Source organism: Bos grunniens, chromosome 25 (genome assembly GCF_055505025.1).
Source record: "Bos grunniens cultivar Pamir isolate PY7600 chromosome 25, Bosgru_T2T1.0, whole genome shotgun sequence".
Classification (NCBI taxonomy): Eukaryota; Metazoa; Chordata; class Mammalia; order Artiodactyla; family Bovidae; genus Bos; species Bos grunniens.
The window spans coordinates 42,696,589-42,712,028 of NC_141189.1; the positions used below are offsets into that span (position 1 = coordinate 42,696,589).

The 15,440-nt window shown below is 55.9% G+C and overlaps 4 protein-coding genes and 1 pseudogene across 4 annotated transcripts; all 5 read right to left on the reverse strand.

Moving 5' to 3' along the window:
- Nucleotides 1-3,887: 3,887 nt before the first annotated feature.
- Nucleotides 3,888-4,422, reverse strand: LOC147345753 (small nuclear ribonucleoprotein E pseudogene; annotated as a pseudogene).
- A 1,516-nt stretch (nucleotides 4,423-5,938) lies between these two features.
- Nucleotides 5,939-7,173, reverse strand: HBQ1 (hemoglobin subunit theta 1). Its single transcript, XM_086376707.1, has 3 exons — nucleotides 7,042-7,173; nucleotides 6,698-6,902; nucleotides 5,939-6,598 (listed from the first exon to the last, which is right to left on the reverse strand). Exons 1-3 carry the CDS (start codon nucleotides 7,134-7,136, stop codon nucleotides 6,470-6,472), a joined length of 429 nt encoding a protein of 142 aa, XP_086232833.1. The 5' UTR covers nucleotides 7,137-7,173; the 3' UTR covers nucleotides 5,939-6,469.
- Nucleotides 7,174-9,294: 2,121 nt separating this feature from the next.
- On the reverse strand, nucleotides 9,295-10,137 carry LOC147345755 (hemoglobin subunit alpha-2). The gene is made up of 3 exons (XM_086376704.1): nucleotides 9,930-10,137; nucleotides 9,624-9,828; nucleotides 9,295-9,519 (listed from the first exon to the last, which is right to left on the reverse strand). The coding sequence occupies exons 1-3, from the start codon at nucleotides 10,022-10,024 to the stop codon at nucleotides 9,391-9,393; spliced, it is 429 nt and encodes a 142-aa protein (XP_086232830.1). The 5' UTR covers nucleotides 10,025-10,137; the 3' UTR covers nucleotides 9,295-9,390.
- Nucleotides 10,138-12,338: 2,201 nt separating this feature from the next.
- LOC147345756 (hemoglobin subunit alpha-1) lies at nucleotides 12,339-13,163 on the reverse strand. The gene is made up of 3 exons (XM_086376705.1): nucleotides 12,974-13,163; nucleotides 12,668-12,872; nucleotides 12,339-12,563 (listed from the first exon to the last, which is right to left on the reverse strand). Exons 1-3 carry the CDS (start codon nucleotides 13,066-13,068, stop codon nucleotides 12,435-12,437), a joined length of 429 nt encoding a protein of 142 aa, XP_086232831.1. The 5' UTR covers nucleotides 13,069-13,163; the 3' UTR covers nucleotides 12,339-12,434.
- A 1,383-nt stretch (nucleotides 13,164-14,546) lies between these two features.
- HBM (hemoglobin subunit mu) lies at nucleotides 14,547-15,334 on the reverse strand. Its single transcript, XM_086376708.1, has 3 exons — nucleotides 15,209-15,334; nucleotides 14,849-15,053; nucleotides 14,547-14,736 (listed from the first exon to the last, which is right to left on the reverse strand). The coding sequence occupies exons 1-3, from the start codon at nucleotides 15,298-15,300 to the stop codon at nucleotides 14,608-14,610; spliced, it is 426 nt and encodes a 141-aa protein (XP_086232834.1). The 5' UTR covers nucleotides 15,301-15,334; the 3' UTR covers nucleotides 14,547-14,607.
- Nucleotides 15,335-15,440: the final 106 nt, after the last annotated feature.

Sequence of the window (15,440 nt, forward strand, 5' to 3'; positions counted from 1 at the left end):
GCTGCCATCCCTGGAGGCTGGTTTTGAAGAGGCAGCGGGCAGATGGCGTCCCTGACCTTATAGGAGCCTGGAGGTCCCAGTGAGAAAGCAGATGGGCTGGGGTCAAAGATGCCTGGGGGGAGGCTTCTGCTCCCCCCACAGCTGGGTGCTTGCTCGTCAGTCCAGAGGCACCTGCCTGCCCCTGGCGTGCCCTGGCCTGACTGCAGGGGCTGCCTGGATCCCCCCAGCCCCTGAGCCTCGGCTCCTCAGCTGGCTCCACTCCACTGGGCGCAGGTGTACAGCGGGCTGCTCTGGAGGCCACAGCCCAGCCTGGGTGAGCGCGGCTCCAGGGGTGGCACCGGGAGGGTGCTGGGAGGAGGGCACCGCTCACCTGCATCCTCTCGTCCTTGTTAGAGTGCTGCTGTGGGGAAGCGCTGGCTTAGCAGGGATGCCGGGAGCGGGCGGTGATGGCAGTCCTCGGTGAGAGAGGGGTTGGCCGAGCCCATAGGTGCAGATCTCCAGGGGCCTGTGGTCAGACCCAGGGCTGTGTGGTGCCCTTGGCCCCTTCAGTCCCCAAGTTCTCAGGGACTCCCCCAGCCCCAATCTTCCGCTCAGGAGCGGGGGTGAGGGGTGTGGCACGGAGGCCCCAGTCTGTCCATGGGGCAGGCGGGGGGCCTGTAGCTGGGGGCAGGGATGCTTTGGTTTCTGCCCCTCTCTTTGGGGGTCTCTAGCAAGGCCCAGGCCTGCAGTCTTGGGACCTGAGGGCTGGAGGGATGGTGTTGGCCCTGCAGCTCTGTGGGACTCCACGGCCTTAACGGCAGTCCAGACCCTTGCTGCGGCGTGTGGACACGGGCCATCTTCCTAGGGTGAGGGCTGTGCAGCAGGTGCGTGCACTCGGCTGGCCTGGGAACCAGGAGGGATTGATTCCAGGGGTGGGGCCGGTGTCCAGCCATGGTTTGTGCATGTGGAGAAGGGGTTGTGCCTCGGAAGGGTCCCCTGCCTTAAACAGGGTGGTCCTGCTCTGGCGGCCGGGCTGAGCTGAGCAGTGCTGGGACTTCATCTCGTGCCCCTGTCACCCACAGGCCTTGTTGTAGCAGGTGGTGTGAGCCCCTCTAGGCTTCCTGTGGATCAGGGGAGGGATCCAAGAATGTAGGTTTCTTTTTTTGCAGGTAGGTTGATTGGTTTTTTGATGAAGATAAACTTATCTCATAAAATTCAACATTTCAGCCGCTCGAAAGCGTACGGTCTAGTGGTCTTCAGTGTGCTTGCAGTGTCGTGTTTATCACTGTGGCGTTGGGGCGTCTCGTTACCCCAGCCCCACACCCACCAGCAGGCATGCCCCTCGGCCCCAGCCTTTGACAGCCACTGGTCTGCTGTCTGTCTCTGGAATCGCAGAATGCGACTTGTGATCAACATCAGTTACTTCTGAGTGTGGTGTCAACAGGGTTCGTCCACCCCACCAACTCTAGCCTGTACCAGTACCAAGAATGTAGCTGTTTACCCGGGCTGCTGCTGGTCCGAAGCACCCTGACAGCTGGGCCACAAGCCCTCAGTGGCATCTCTGGGACAGCTTAGGGCAGGTCTCCTAGCTCTTGTCGTTGGCACATACCATGCTGACACTTGTTTGGACCTAGGGGAAGAGGGCAGAGCCATCCTGGGCCTGATCGCGGCACGGTGAGCGGCTTGCTCTATGTCCACTCCACAAGCCCTAAGCCAGGCCCTCAGGTAACCACCCACACCCCCAGCACAGGGTGGCATGTGATAGGGGTCAACACGAGGTCTGCCCCCAGGTGCCAGTGAACCCTGGCCTGAGGCGGCCCTCTGCTCCCACCCAGGGGCACTTGGGAGCCCGTGAGGGAAGCCTGGGGGTCCCTGCGTGTCCTGAGCCCCCACAGCGCTGGCGAGTGCCACCCTCTTGCGTCTGCTCTCCCCCTTCTCTGCCCTCCCCCGTGCCACCCCCAGCCTGCCTGCCTGACTTCCCTGCTGGTGCCCGTGGGCTCAGGGCTGCCCTCCTGAGGAGGTGGTGCTGTCCTCACAGTTCAAGAGAGAAGCTGCTAACTGCTGGCCAAGGGGACTTCCCCCACCTGGATCCTGGCCACCTTCTTTTTAAAATTCTTATTGAAATTAAATTGACAAATGTTATTTTAGTTTTACGTGTACGTTCTAATGACTTAATATATATATATTTTGCAAAATGATTTTTCTCCTATGATAAGTTTTAAGCACTACTCAGCAACTTCAAGTATGCAGTACAGAATGGGGTTTAGTGTGATACATCAGAGGATGGGATGAATGGATGGTATCACTGATACAGTGGTCATGACCTTGGGCAAATTTTCGGAAATGGTTAAGGACAGGGAGGCCTGGCGTGCTGCAGTCCATGGGGTCACAAAGAGTTGGAGGCGACTGGGCAATTGAACAACAGCGTGATATGTTACAGTGCAGTATTACATTGTCCTGGGCCTTCTGGGGCTGCTCCTGTCCCCTTTGGAACACCTGCCCAAGTGCAGCCACCTTGGGATCCAGGCCTTTCAGCCCCAGGCCAGGCCCCACCTCTGAGCAGAAGAGAGCACAAAACACTGCAGACAGGACCTGCGGTACATCGCCGGCTCCTCGGTGCCCTCATCTGCCCCACAGTCCTTCCAGAGAGCTTTGCTGTCCTTGAAAATCACCCCAGACAGCACGCATTAATTGTCCCACAGCTCCTGAGCATCAGGGCATCAGGTCAGATGTAGGTCCAGCACCAGTGAGCCTTGAGAATGTGCTGAGCAACATGCTGGACACCAGAGACCTCAAGCTGTGTACATTTACATGGAGAGGCCAGGCTCAGTGAAGCCGTGGGGCTGGGCTGGGAGAGGTGTGGAGGGGGATGCCTGGTAGTAGACAAAGGGCTTCCTTTGGGGCTGTAAGAAAGTTCTGGAGCTGGCTAGAGGTGGTGATGGCACACTGTTGTGAATGAAATGAATGCCACTGAGCTGCACTCTTTACAGTGGTTGAACTGGTAAGTGTTTGTTACCTGTATTTTGCATGAGTTAGTGTTAATCACTCAGTCATGTCTGACAGGCTCTGCGACCCCATGGGCATCTGTCTGATGTGACCCATCAGGCATCTGTCTGTGGAGTTCTCTATGAAAGAATACTGGAATGGTTTGCCATGCCCTTCTCCAGGGGATTTTCCCAACCCAGAGATCGACCTGGGTCGGCTACATTGCAGGCAGATTACCAGTGAACAACAGGGAAGCCCTGTATTTTACCACATTAAAAAAAGCTTCAGTGAGGGATGGATGGGGAATTTGGGATTAACAAATGCAAACTATTACATGTCTGTATAACTGACTCGCTTTGTTATATAGCAGAAACTAATGCAACATTGTATATCGACAATATGCCAATAAAATTTAAAAACAGCAACGAACAGCCACACAAGGGGAGGTGACCACATGAGAACACCAGAAGGGAGCGCTGCAGGGTCCACTTTAGTCTCTGGATCCATTGATAATTCTTTTTACTGTATTTGCGCTTTTCATCTTTAAGCCTCAAGTCTGATCTTTATCCCTTCTTTGAGTCATTTAAGTCAAATAGTCAATATTGGGTTGGCCGGAAAGTTAAACCAGAATGAACTTGACTGACCAACCCGTGCACCACAGAGCAAGTGAGACTAGCTCCCTGACCAGGAGCTGAGCCTGTGCCCTGGGCGGTGGAAGTGTGGAGTCCTAACCACGGGGCCGCCAGGGAATTCCTCCTTTGTTTTGTTGATGCCATTTTTTGGGGTCTTTACATTTTTCCTTCCATTTTTGCCCAGCTCAGCCCTCCTCCCCAGGGTTGGGGGGTTGTGTTAGAATATTTTAACATCCTGTTTTCTACTCTGTTACCTTGGAAATCGTAACGCTATTTCTATCTTAAAAAAAAAAACGTCTCACAGCATTTATTGTCATCTGGTAATAACAAGAGTGAGCAGAACAATACTAACAAAGGACACCTAAAAAAACCAACGGTATTGCCAAACAATTTCTCACTTCATCTGTCACTTCTAGTTGGAGACACTTTGGAGCAGAGTAATGTTACCTCCTTTTAGCATGATCCGACCCAGTTGTTTTCTTGACTGTTTTAGAATGAATGTCTTCTGCATCATCTAATACAAGGTTCATAGACTCATCAAAACCAATGGTACAGCCCTCTGTCCACATATTCACTTGCTCATAAAGCCACCCTTGAATCCGCGATCTATTTTGCAAGCATCTGAAGATGAGATTGATGGGCTGCACCTGCCCCTTCTGCACATTCCAGCCCTGGCCCCGGTACGCCATGCTGGAAGCTCACAAGCACCACACTGCTCTGCACTCTCAGAAAACCTATTTCTATCTTTTTAAATTTTCTTCACTGCATGTGGGCTCAGTTGTGGCACTCAAGTTTAGTTGCAGGCAGATTAACCACTGGACCACCAGATAAGTCCTGCTATGTGCCTTTTTATATTCTGTGGTTCCCTGCAGATGTTTCAAGCCAAGTTGCATTGAATGTGGCATCTGCAGTGGCTGCTGGCTTTCATGCAGGTGCCTTGCCCTGTGTGCCTGGTGAGTTTGTCAGCCCTGGCACCTTGTGGCCTGTGAAGTACTTTTTTCTCGGTGGGGGGTGGGGGGATTTGTTTGCATATCAGCATGTGATTTCATTTTATTAGGGAAGCATGTTTTCTTTTCTGCTGAATAGCCAGGGGCTTTTTTCTTTCTGTTTATTATTTCTTCTTACCAGTCCCTGTATTTGGAGAAAGGATAACCCAGTGGGATATCTTTAGGGCCCCAGGTTTATGGGAAAGTCACCTTTTGGGTATATCACCTTTTACTGGCCCTTTGAACTGTGAACCCGTAAGGAAAAAATTTCAGCTCAAGTTTGCTCATTTTGGAAAATACCTCAGAACCCAGGTGGTTTAGGTGCTGTGACATCTGAGTTCTCACCTTCACTTAGTTATCTGGTCTGAAGATTCCGAGTCCACTTGCTGTTAGAGGGTGGAAAGGGTCTTATCCAGCATTCCTAATTGTCATAAATGAGGGTGTAGATCGGAAATGGCAGCTCAGAACAGGCAGAGCCATGGAGCGTGGTTGGGCCCAGAGACCTGAGGAGGGGCTGGGTTTATTTGGAGGAAAGAGTCCCCCCAGGAAATACCCGGGAAAAAATGGGCAAAATCTGGATCAACCTGAGGAAGAATGCTACCATGGGAAGTGGGTGGCCCTCTAGCAGTGAGCAGGTGAGGCTGCCAAGGGTGCAAGGTGCTCATCTGCTGGCGAAACTCAGGAAAGCAATTTTGGCGATATTCTCAAAAAGCCAGAAATTACTTCTGAAGAAATCCTCCAAGGGCATGACAATGTTAGTGCGTAGGCTTTTAGCTACAAATACTCAGGGAAGGTTTTTTGCAAATTAGTTGTGAAAGTGGAAAACATAAGTGAAAAATCATACCTTTGCTGGGATTAGACCAAGTGTCTGTCTTCTCTGCCTCTGGCCCCGCCTAGGGGGAGCTGCTGCCATCTCATGTGTGTTAAGTTTCCTCTGATCATGCCAATGTGAAACTGAATATATTCTTATGAGAAATCTCTCCAAATGTGCCATCACCCCTCCCCACTGGGGTGTGAGTCACCCCTCTGGTCACTTAGTGGTCCTCTCTGGTGCCAGGTGGACTGTCCTAGTACCACAGCACTCGTGTTCACAGTGACCCTTATTTGACTGAATAGTGGCCTCAGTGCCCAAGAGGAGTTAATGCACCAAAGACCTCAAGTGCTTCCTTTAAGTGAAAAAATGTTATAGTTAATAAGGAAAGAGAAAAACGTGCTGAGGTTGCTGAGATATACAGTAAGAACGAATCCTGTATCTGAAATTGTGAAGAAGAAAAAAGAAATTAATGCTGTTAATGTATGTCCGGAACCCACAGGAAGGCATGGGCAGTTGAGGTGCAGCAATTGGGAGTCGTTTCCTGAAGTTTCTGCGATGACCGTGATTTATTCCATGAGAAAAAATTTTTAAAGGAAGACGCTTTGAGTTCTGTCTGCTGTGTGGGATGGGGGCAGGGTGCGCTGCAGGCGCCACCTCCTCCGACCAGGTCCGGAGTCTGGCAAAGGCACCGTTGACCCCAAGCTTCCCGGTTGCTGAAAGTGCCCTGCGCGTTCAGTTCAGGAGGCGCAGTCCCACTCCACCCCTGCAGGGGCGTCCTAATTTCCTCGCAAGCTGTGCCGGGCGGTACTAACTAGGTGCATGTGAGGTGTCCGAAGGCTGCAGCGGGAAAGACGGTCCGGGCGGGGGCCCAGCCGACACCTCCAAGTGGCCACGCTCAAGGGCATGGTGCGTCGGGGCTTACCACGTGGGAGTGGAGAACCCCTGTCCAGACTTCCCGCCTCTCTTTGGGAAGGGCGTCCCACCCTCGTCAGGCCCCTAGAAGAGAACACGGGCACAGCCGGGACTGCGGACTTTACTCAAACACTGGAGACCCCCGCTACCACCCTCCCAATTTAGCCACTGCTGGGGGCCAGCGCCGAGATCACGTGGTTCAGAAACTTGACCAGCGAGGCGTGCATGTTGGGGCTGAAGTCTCCGGGGTAGTGCCGGGCGAGGGTCACCAGCAGGCAGTGGCACAGCAGCTGCAGACAGACAGAATGGTTCCCACGCGGTGCACCACCCCTTGCCTGGTGAGAGCCCCCTCCCCCGGCAACGGGCGTCGGCCCCACCCGCGAGCTCACCTTGAAAAAGACCGGGTCCACGCGCAGCTTGTGCGTGTGCAGCTCGCGCAGGTACGACAGGGTGCCCGGCAGGTCGTCCAGGTGGTTCACGGCCAAGCTCAGCGCGTCGGCCACCTTCTGGCCGTGGGCTGTGACCTGGGCGGAGCCGGGGCTCAAGTTTAGGTGGAGGAAATAGGTCTTGGAGGAAGGGAAGGCCACGAAGGTCCTGCGGGAGGAACGGCGAGTGAGGCGCGTCCTGATGGCTGGGCCTGGGGAGGAAGGGCTCCGGAATAGGACGGCGGGGGACGCATCCCCCGAGCGCGCTGAAGACAGGTGAGCCCTGAGGCGCCAGGACCTGTGCGCACCTCTCCAGGGCCTCCGTCGTGTAGATGCCGACGTTGGTCCCGAGCTTCCGCCACAACGCGAGCACTGCAGCGCGGTCCGCCGGCGCCAGCACCATGGTGGAGACCGGCCTGCCCCGCGCTCGGCGTCTCGGTAAAGCCTGGGCTGCGCCTGCGCCTCTCGGCCTGCTGTCCCCTTGGCCTCCAGGGGGCGCCGGGCCTCTGGTCGCAGAATCTGGCCGGGAGGGGTCTAGGAGCTCTCCACGGAGCGTCAGCTCTAACCTGGGGCCTTCCCAATCGCCCTGGACCCTGAAATCCCTATTTTTGGAAACTAATATTTAGTATGTGTCAATATTAGGTGGCCCTGAATTTTAGCATGGAGTTTGGCATTGAACGTCAGTCTGTTTTCTCATTTATGGAATATAAGGCAGGTAACAGTTTCTTCCCAAGGTTGTTCCTGGTTCATAGCAGATGCCCTTTTCAGGACAATGAGCATTCAGAGTGGCTAGGATAGATCCTAGAAATAATAGCCAATACCTATAAAGCACTCATTCTGTGCCAGGCATCGCTATACATCCTTTTTTAAAAAATACATTGAAATTTACATAAAATTTACTGTTTTAGCCATTTGAGGTATACAATTCAGTGTCTTTAACTATATTCACACTATGTGTTACCATCACCACTAATTCCAGAACTTTCTCATCATCCCAAATAGAAATCTAGTTGGCGCTAATGGTAAAGAATCCACCTGCCAATGCAGGAGACTTAAGAGACATGAGTGTTGGGAACACAAGGGTTCGATCGCTGGGTCAGGATGATCCCCTGAAGGAGGGCATGGCAACCCACTCCAGTATTCTTGCCAGGAGAATCCCATGGACAGAGGAGCCTGGAGGGCTGTGGTCCATAGGATCGCAAAGAGTTGGACACAACTGAAGCGACCTGGCACAGTACAGGATAGATCCTCCACATAATAGCTAATACCCATGTAGCACTCATTCTGTGCCAGGCATCACTATACATCCTTTTAAAAAAATGCATTGAAATTGGCATAACATAAAATTTACTGTCTTAGCCATTTTCAGGTGTACAATCCAGTGACTTTAATCATATTCAGTGTGTGATCATCACCACTATCTAATTCCAGAACTTTTTCATCATCCCAAATAGAAACACTCTCCCCATCAGCAGTCAGTCCATAACCCCTGCCCTCCAGCCTCTGGACATCACCAGTCTGCTCTTGGCCTCTGTGAATTTGCCTATTCTGGACATTTCATGTGCATAGAATCATGCAGTACGTGGTCTTTTGTGTTTGTAGCATGTATTTACACTTCATTGCTTGTTATGGCTGGATAACTTATTCCATTGTCTGTTTAGACCACGTTTTGTTTGTCCTCTCATCTCTCGATGTACATTTGGGTTGTTTCCACTTTTAGTCCAGGCTCTCATTTTGCCTAATAGTAAAATAAGGAAGACTGCCTCTTACAGAGAGCTCACATGCTAAAAGCAGGAAACCTACCATCCATTTTCTGACGATGACTCTTGGGCCCAGGGAAGAAAGGACACTGCTCCCAGCTGAAAGCTTGGGGCTGGACCACTGCCTGGACTGGACACCTCAAGCCACAGGTGCTAGGGGCATTCTCCATGGGAAAAAAGCACCTCTGAGTGTAGGCACCCTGGCCTTGGCTCTCCTCTCCACAGCAGCGCCAGGGGGAGTCAGTGGGCCTCAGGGCAGTGCAGTGGATCCTAAGCTGGGTGCCCAAAATCAGGCTTTCAGACCCTCAATCGCCCAGTGGGTGTCCTGGGGTGGGGTGGGTGTACCAGGTGACAGAGGTTCCTCCAGGACCTGGCCTGGCTCTACAAGGGCACTACGCACCCCTAGCTTCCTCTAAGCACTTGGTGGGGAGGGAGGCACCCAGAGGGCCTCTGTGTTCTCCCCACCACCCAGCTCCGGGAGCAGCCCCGGGAGAGCTCCGAGTCCTGGCTGGAGGTCCGCCAACAAATTGATCATTTGCGCAAAAATCTCCGTGATGAACATGCAAGGCTCTGGGATGAATTCAGGGAAGGGCCAATGTACTCAGAAATCACTCCAGGCTGAGGGTGAGGGCTGCCCAGAGAATCCCAGGCAGTGGCCGTGGGACAGGCTCCACCCCCACCCCTCCGTCCCGTTTTCCCCTTCTCTCCCTCTGCCTGAGAGCTCCTTAGTCCGAGGCAATGAATGAGAACCACGCCCACCCCAGCCGGTTCGCGGACACAGAGACCCGAGGCTACAGACACTGCAGCCCACTCAGACTTTATTCAAAGATCAGGAGGTGAGAGTGCGCAGAGCGCAAGGGGGCTCCAGGCCAGGGTAGGGGTCGCCGAGGCTCCAGCTTAACGGTATTTGGAGGTCAGCACGGTGCTCACGTTGGCCAAGAACTTGTCCAGGGAGGCGTGGACCGCGGGGGTGAAATCACTGGGGAGGTGGGAGGCCAGGGTCACCAGCAGGGAGTGGCTCAGAAGCTGCCGAGAGAGGGGACGTCAGGGGGGCGGGGGCTGGGTGGGGGCGCCGCCGCATTCTCTGCCCCGCTAGCCCAGATCTGTCCCGGCCTGGCCCGCGAGCTCACCTTGAAGTTGACCGGGTCCACACGCAGCTTGTGAGCGTGCAGGTCACTCAGTTCAGACAGGGCACCGGGCAGGTCGTCCAGGTGTCCCACCGCTTTGGTCAGCGCGGCGGCCACCTTCGCGCCGTGGCCCTTGACCTGGGCGGAGCCGTGGCTCAGGTCGAAGTGGGGGAAGTAGGTCTTGGTGGTGGGGAAGCTCAGGAACATCCTGGGTGAAGAGGCGGGAAAGCCGGGCTTAGGCCGAGCGGCCCGGGACAAGGACGCGCCCGGCGTGCGGCCCGGTCCCCTCGGGGCAAGTGCGGTGCTCACCTCTCCAGGGCCTCTGCGCCATACTCTGCAGCGTGGCCGCCAACCTTGCCCCAGGCGGCCTTGACATTGCCCTTGTCGGCGGCAGACAGCACCATGGTGGGTTCTCTCAGAGTCTGGGTCTGGACCAGAAGAGTGCGGGGCTGCGAGTACGCGAGCTTTTATGCTCCCGGCGCCAGGGGCACGCCCGCCCGCGCTGCGCTCATTGGCTGGCACGCGGCATGCGCGGCCGGACCTGGACCGCAGAGGGCGCGCGGCGTCAGACCTGCGCCCGGCCGGGCGATGGGTGCTTCCCTCACCCACCCACGGAGACCTGGACTCTGACCCGGGGTTCTTGCTTCCACCGTCTGCTTCCCGCCCGCTGCGTCCACCTTCCCCGAAAGTGGTAGCCTCGCGCCAGGTGGCAGGGGCGGGATTGTGGAGCTGGGTGGATGCCCGCTCCTGCATCCTGTAAGAGTCCGTCAGCTGTCTTGAGAACGGAAGGGAGTAAGTCAGCCCGTGCTATCCACCCCGGACCTAGGCTTGGCACACTCTGGGCATTTTAAACTTGGGCAGTATCAGTGAATGAACGGGCGATTGAGTGCGCCTAGTCCATGCCAGAGGCAGCCAGTAACACACTTGGCTCACCGTTCACATGTAATCAGCGAATTCCTCCCCACCCCACCCCCACCCCAGTCCAAGCCTCCTGTTCCTCTTCAGCCTTGGCGCCAGATTCCTTTCTTTCCGCAGAGAGTTTTTGAGTGCAACTAAGTGGCAGTCTTGGAACACTGAGAGCGGGTTACAGAATTTGCATGGAGCTCTGGGTTCAAGTCTCTTCTCCCCGGGTGCTGGTTCCTGCAGCCCCGGCCCTTTTAAGGCAAGACTTGAGGAACGTTTCTCAGCCGAAGGCTTACATTCATAATATGGGAAGACCTCCAGCATAGATATAAGAAAAGACAAATGACTTATGAGAACAATTGACAAAGGATTTTACTGGAAAATTAACAGAAATATCGAAATAAGTGAGACAGAACTGAATGAATTGGCCAGAAAACAGGTAGAGGATACACAGATCAGTGAGAAGAGCAAGTTGAAGGAAAACATATGTAAGGTAGAATGATATTTTTGGGGGGAAAAAAGGTACAGTTATAGACATAACTGCATCCCCTCAGCACAGAATAGAAGCCAGTGGGCTCAGTCCCAGACTTTGAAAATCAGCTGTTTCTGTGGGGGTTGGGGAGACAGGATGGAGGGACTCTCTCACTCTTTTGAATAACATAAAAAAAGGTGCACGTGTGTGTGAAAATGTTGTTGTTTAGTCACTCAGTCGTGTCCAACTCTTTTGTGACCCCATGAACTGTAGCCCGCCAGGGCCCTCTATCCATGGGATTTTCCTGCAAGAATACTGAAGTGGGTTGCCATTTCCTCCTCCAGGGGATCTTCTCGACCCACGGATGGAACCTGGATCTCCTGCTTTGCAGGCAGATTTTTTTTTTTTTTTTTAACCACTGAGCCGCTGGGGAAGTCCCCTGTGAAAACGTAGGTGGATTTTAATTTTTCATTTATTTTCTACATTTAAATAAAAGTGAATGGGGCTGCGGGATAGTGGAAGACTACGTGGTGAGAGGGGAAGTAACTCCCCAGCTGTTCAGAGGTCCTTGCCCCGAAAGAACGTGATCATCAGTAGCCCCGCCACCCTCCTCACCTTTTATCCAACGCAGAGTTGCCCTGAAGACGAGGGTGGGGGGCTGGGCTGGAGGCGCTGATTGGGTCCTTAAGGGCTACAGGGTGGGTTGGGTGTTCGAGGTTCCAGAGTGGAGTCCAAGGGCCTTTCTGAAGGTTGCTCACAGGACCAAGGCAGAACTGCCAGGAGACCCCAGAAGCCCGGATGGATGTGGGGAGGGGGCTTAGAGGCCAGGGAACGCAGGGCTAGGGGCACAGTGAGCTTCGCAGACTCCAGGGACAAGGGAGTGAGGAGCCTGCGGAAGACGGCAGCGAGCTAGAGGCCCCTCTTCTCACTGACTGCCCCTCCCCCGCAACGCCGCAGAGAGTTCCTGTGACCCAGGACGGGTGCCTGGGCCGCGATCCCTGTTCCGATCCCCCTTGTCTCTGATAGGGAGGAAGTGGAATCTCCTGGAGGTTGTCCTGCCCCTGCTTTTGCACAAGGAAGAGCCTATTTGTGTGGTTTGCTTTTGTTTTCATCTAACTATGTTTAAGGGGGATCAGAAAAATTTCAAAACAGGGTGGCCATTTCAGCACTCCCCACCTCAGAGAGAACCCTTGGAAGTCTTCCCAGGAGGGGAACTTGGTTCAGCAGATTCTGGGACCCTCAGCGTTAGCTCCCCGCCCTCCTCCACCCTCCCACTCTTAGGGACTGAGAACCACGCCCACCCCGGCCGGTTCGCGGACACAGAGACCCGAGGCTACAGACACTGCAGCCCACTCAGACTTTATTCAAAGATCAGGAGGTGAGAGTGCGCAGAGCGCAAGGGGGCTCCAGGCCAGGGTAGGGGTCGCCGAGGCTCCAGCTTAACGGTATTTGGAGGTCAGCACGGTGCTCACGTTGGCCAAGAACTTGTCCAGGGAGGCGTGGACCGCGGGGGTGAAATCACTGGGGAGGTGGGAGGCCAGGGTCACCAGCAGGGAGTGGCTCAGAAGCTGCCGAGAGAGGGGACGTCAGGGGGGCGGGGGCTGGGTGGGGGCGCCGCCGCATTCTCTGCCCCGCTAGCCCAGATCTGTCCCGGCCCGGCCCGCGAGCTCACCTTGAAGTTGACCGGGTCCACACGCAGCTTGTGAGCGTGCAGGTCACTCAGTTCAGACAGGGCACCGGGCAGGTCGTCCAGGTGTTCCACCGCTTTGGTCAGCGCGGCGGCCACCTTCGCGCCGTGGCCCTTGACCTGCGCGGAGCCTTGGCTCAGGTCGAAGTGGGGGAAGTAGGTCTTGGTGGTGGGGAAGCTCAGGAACATCCTGGGTGAAGAGGCGGGAAAGCCGGGCTTAGGCCGAGCGGCCCGGGACAAGGACGCGCCCGGCGTGCGGCCCGGTCCCCTCGGGGCAAGTGCGGTGCTCACCTCTCCAGGGCCTCTGCGCCATACTCTGCAGCGTGGCCGCCAACCTTGCCCCAGGCGGCCTTGACATTGCCCTTGTCGGCGGCAGACAGCACCATGGTGGGTTCTCTCAGAGTCTGGGTCTGGACCAGAAGAGTGCGGGGCTGCGAGTACGCGAGCTTTTATGCTCCCGGCGCCAGGGGCACGCCCGCCCGCGCTGCGCTCATTGGCTGGCGCGAGGCCAGAAGGTGCTGGCCTGGAAAGATGGGTCTGGAGAGTGTGTGGGGTGTCGGGGTCCCAAGGTGGCCCCTGCCCTGTCCCGCTTTGGCTGCAATCCAGCTATTTATGGTACCTTCTACCCTGGTTCTGTGGGTTGAACAGCTCACGCACTTTTCTGAGCCACCCAAACCCCCTGGAACCGAGTTTGTACCCACGCTGGGGTAGCATGGAGGTTTCCGTTTGCCAGTCTGGGAGAGGAACACAATCTTTTCCGAAGTGAAGCAAGCTGCTTTCGCACTAAAGGGCAGAGACCGAGGGGGGTTCTGCCCAGTCTGGGTGAGGGGTTAGTGTCCAGCATCCCCCTTCAAACTTGGTCACCGAGTGTCCAGCCCTGCACATACCTGAGACTGTCATCCAGGGAACCATCCTCATTCAGAGTTTGGAGAGCTTGGAGGGTTGGGCTCTTGTCTTTGCAAAGGCTCTGGACTGATCGCTAAGATCCGTGCCCCAGTGCTGCCGAGGAGAGATTGACAGTGTGTGTGTCTGTCTGTCTGTGTATAAGATGGGGCGCTATGGCCCAGCGGCTGCAGAGACTGAGCCAGAGTGCTGGAGCTGGGGTGGGGGTTGGGTAGACTCGGGCCTGCCTGACAACCAGCCTTCCTTAGGATTATTATTTCAAAAATCACTTCAAAGACCCAGTGAAGTTAGGGATTTTTTGGTCGGGTGCATAAGGCTCAGATTGCTTAGGGACATGCATAGTGTCACACAGTGTGTCTATGTGGACTAGGAATGTGTCGACATACCCCACTGTCTGCCCCAGGAGATTCAGAGGAAGGGACTAATTCTGACGAGGGCCAGGCACTGAGACTGAGACTGGAGTTGGAAGAAATGGAGGAGGAACAGAGGTGAGGTCCAGGGATCCCTGGACCAAGTCTGTTTGACCTCAGGCCAGAAACTTGGTTGAGGGTCTCTGGTGCCCGCTACTGTGTGTTAAAGAGGGGAAGATTGACACTTGCAGTTCCTGAGGGAGCTAGCAATGGAGATGAGAGTGAATGAGGACGTGCTTAGCCAACCGTCTGGCAGCCGCGATGCCGAAAGGGAGTACTCCATGGGCCCACCACATGACGCTGCCCCAGGAGGGCAACTGTCTCAGGGTGCCAGGCGCGTTCCAGACCCAGGACTGTCAGCCCTGGAAATGTCCTCATTCAGGCTGTGTTGAGTGCCAGAGGCCCTGCTCCTAGGCCCCTGGTTCCACTGTCAGCAAAGATTCGGTGTTGCACCCTACGGTTCCTGGAGTCTCCCCTCAGGACCCGGAGGTTCTCCGACCGGCGACTTCGACGCCAGTCCGTCTGCTCCCCAAAGAACACACGTGCGCAGGTTCCAGCCTACTGAGGCCTGTTTATTGAATTTCGCAGACCTAGACCCGCGGGGCACGGAACTCAGCGGTACTTCTCCGTCAGCACCACGGCCACGCCCGTCAGGAACTTATCCCACGCCGCCTGCATCTCCACCGTGAACTCGCCCTGCAGGTGGGAGGCCAGCACCACCTGGAAACACTGGATCACCAGCTGCCGGAGAAGAGGCCGGTGAGAAGGGCCCTGTCCTCGCCGGTGCCTCCCCGAACGCCTCCCCTCCCGCCTAGGCTGCGCCGCGAGCCCTGCTGCGCCCCGGGTGGCTCACTGGGAAGTTGGTGGGGTCCACGCGCAGCACTTGTGCGTGCAGGTCGGCAAGCGGGCTCAGGACTGCGCGCAGGTTGTCCATGTACTGCACGGCCACGCCCACCGCCTGGAGCATGCGTTGACCGTGGCTCAGCAGCTGCACCTCGTCTGGGTGGTCACCCAGATGTCTGAAGTAGACCTTGGTGCTAGGGTACACAGTGAAGAGCCTGCGGGAGCAGGGATGTGGGGAGGACGGTCCCTCCAGCGTCTGCGCTGCGCAGACCCCGGGAAAACCCGCTCAGACTCGCCACCAACCCGGGACTCAGTCCCAGTACCCTGGTCTCCTCCTCCCAGCGATTCTGGAGACCCCGCCCCAACCCACCTGCGCAGCAGCTCCGCCCCGAAGGGCGCCTCGTGTCCGGCTATCAGGTCCCAGACCTGTGTTATGTGGGCGCGCTCTTGGGCGCTGAGCATGACGCTGGCGTGGCGTGCTTTAGGGGCCGCGCCAGCCGCCCCGGCCTCCTTATAGCGGCCCCCTCGTGGCGCCCCGCCCGCCCTTATCTTCAGGAGCGCGGCGAGAACCTGGCGACCCAGGTCGCCAAGCCAGGTTCTCC

Bases quoted from the DNA above. Each gene is read 5' to 3' on its own strand.
- LOC147345755 (XM_086376704.1), bottom strand. From the start codon at position 10,024: ATGGTGCTGTCTGCCGCCGACAAGGGCAATGTCAAGGCCGCCTGGGGC. The intron at 9,829-9,929 runs GTGAGCACCGCA...CTCTTCACCCAG, and splicing joins GGCGCAGAGGCCCTGGAGAG to GATGTTCCTGAGCTTCCCCA. The intron at 9,520-9,623 runs GTGAGCTCGCGG...CTCTCTCGGCAG, and splicing joins TGGACCCGGTCAACTTCAAG to CTTCTGAGCCACTCCCTGCT.
- HBM (XM_086376708.1), bottom strand. From the start codon at position 15,300: ATGCTCAGCGCCCAAGAGCGCGCCCACATAACACAGGTCTGGGACCTG. The intron at 15,054-15,208 runs GTGGGTTGGGGC...CTGCTCCCGCAG, and splicing joins GGGGCGGAGCTGCTGCGCAG to GCTCTTCACTGTGTACCCTA. The intron at 14,737-14,848 runs GTGAGCCACCCG...CTTCTCCGGCAG, and splicing joins TGGACCCCACCAACTTCCCA to CTGGTGATCCAGTGTTTCCA.
- HBQ1 (XM_086376707.1), bottom strand. From the start codon at position 7,136: ATGGTGCTGGCGCCGGCGGACCGCGCTGCAGTGCTCGCGTTGTGGCGG. The intron at 6,903-7,041 runs GTGCGCACAGGT...TTCCTCCCGCAG, and splicing joins ACGACGGAGGCCCTGGAGAG to GACCTTCGTGGCCTTCCCTT. The intron at 6,599-6,697 runs GTGAGCTCGCGG...GTCTGTCTGCAG, and splicing joins TGGACCCGGTCTTTTTCAAG to CTGCTGTGCCACTGCCTGCT.
- LOC147345756 (XM_086376705.1), bottom strand. From the start codon at position 13,068: ATGGTGCTGTCTGCCGCCGACAAGGGCAATGTCAAGGCCGCCTGGGGC. The intron at 12,873-12,973 runs GTGAGCACCGCA...CTCTTCACCCAG, and splicing joins GGCGCAGAGGCCCTGGAGAG to GATGTTCCTGAGCTTCCCCA. The intron at 12,564-12,667 runs GTGAGCTCGCGG...CTCTCTCGGCAG, and splicing joins TGGACCCGGTCAACTTCAAG to CTTCTGAGCCACTCCCTGCT.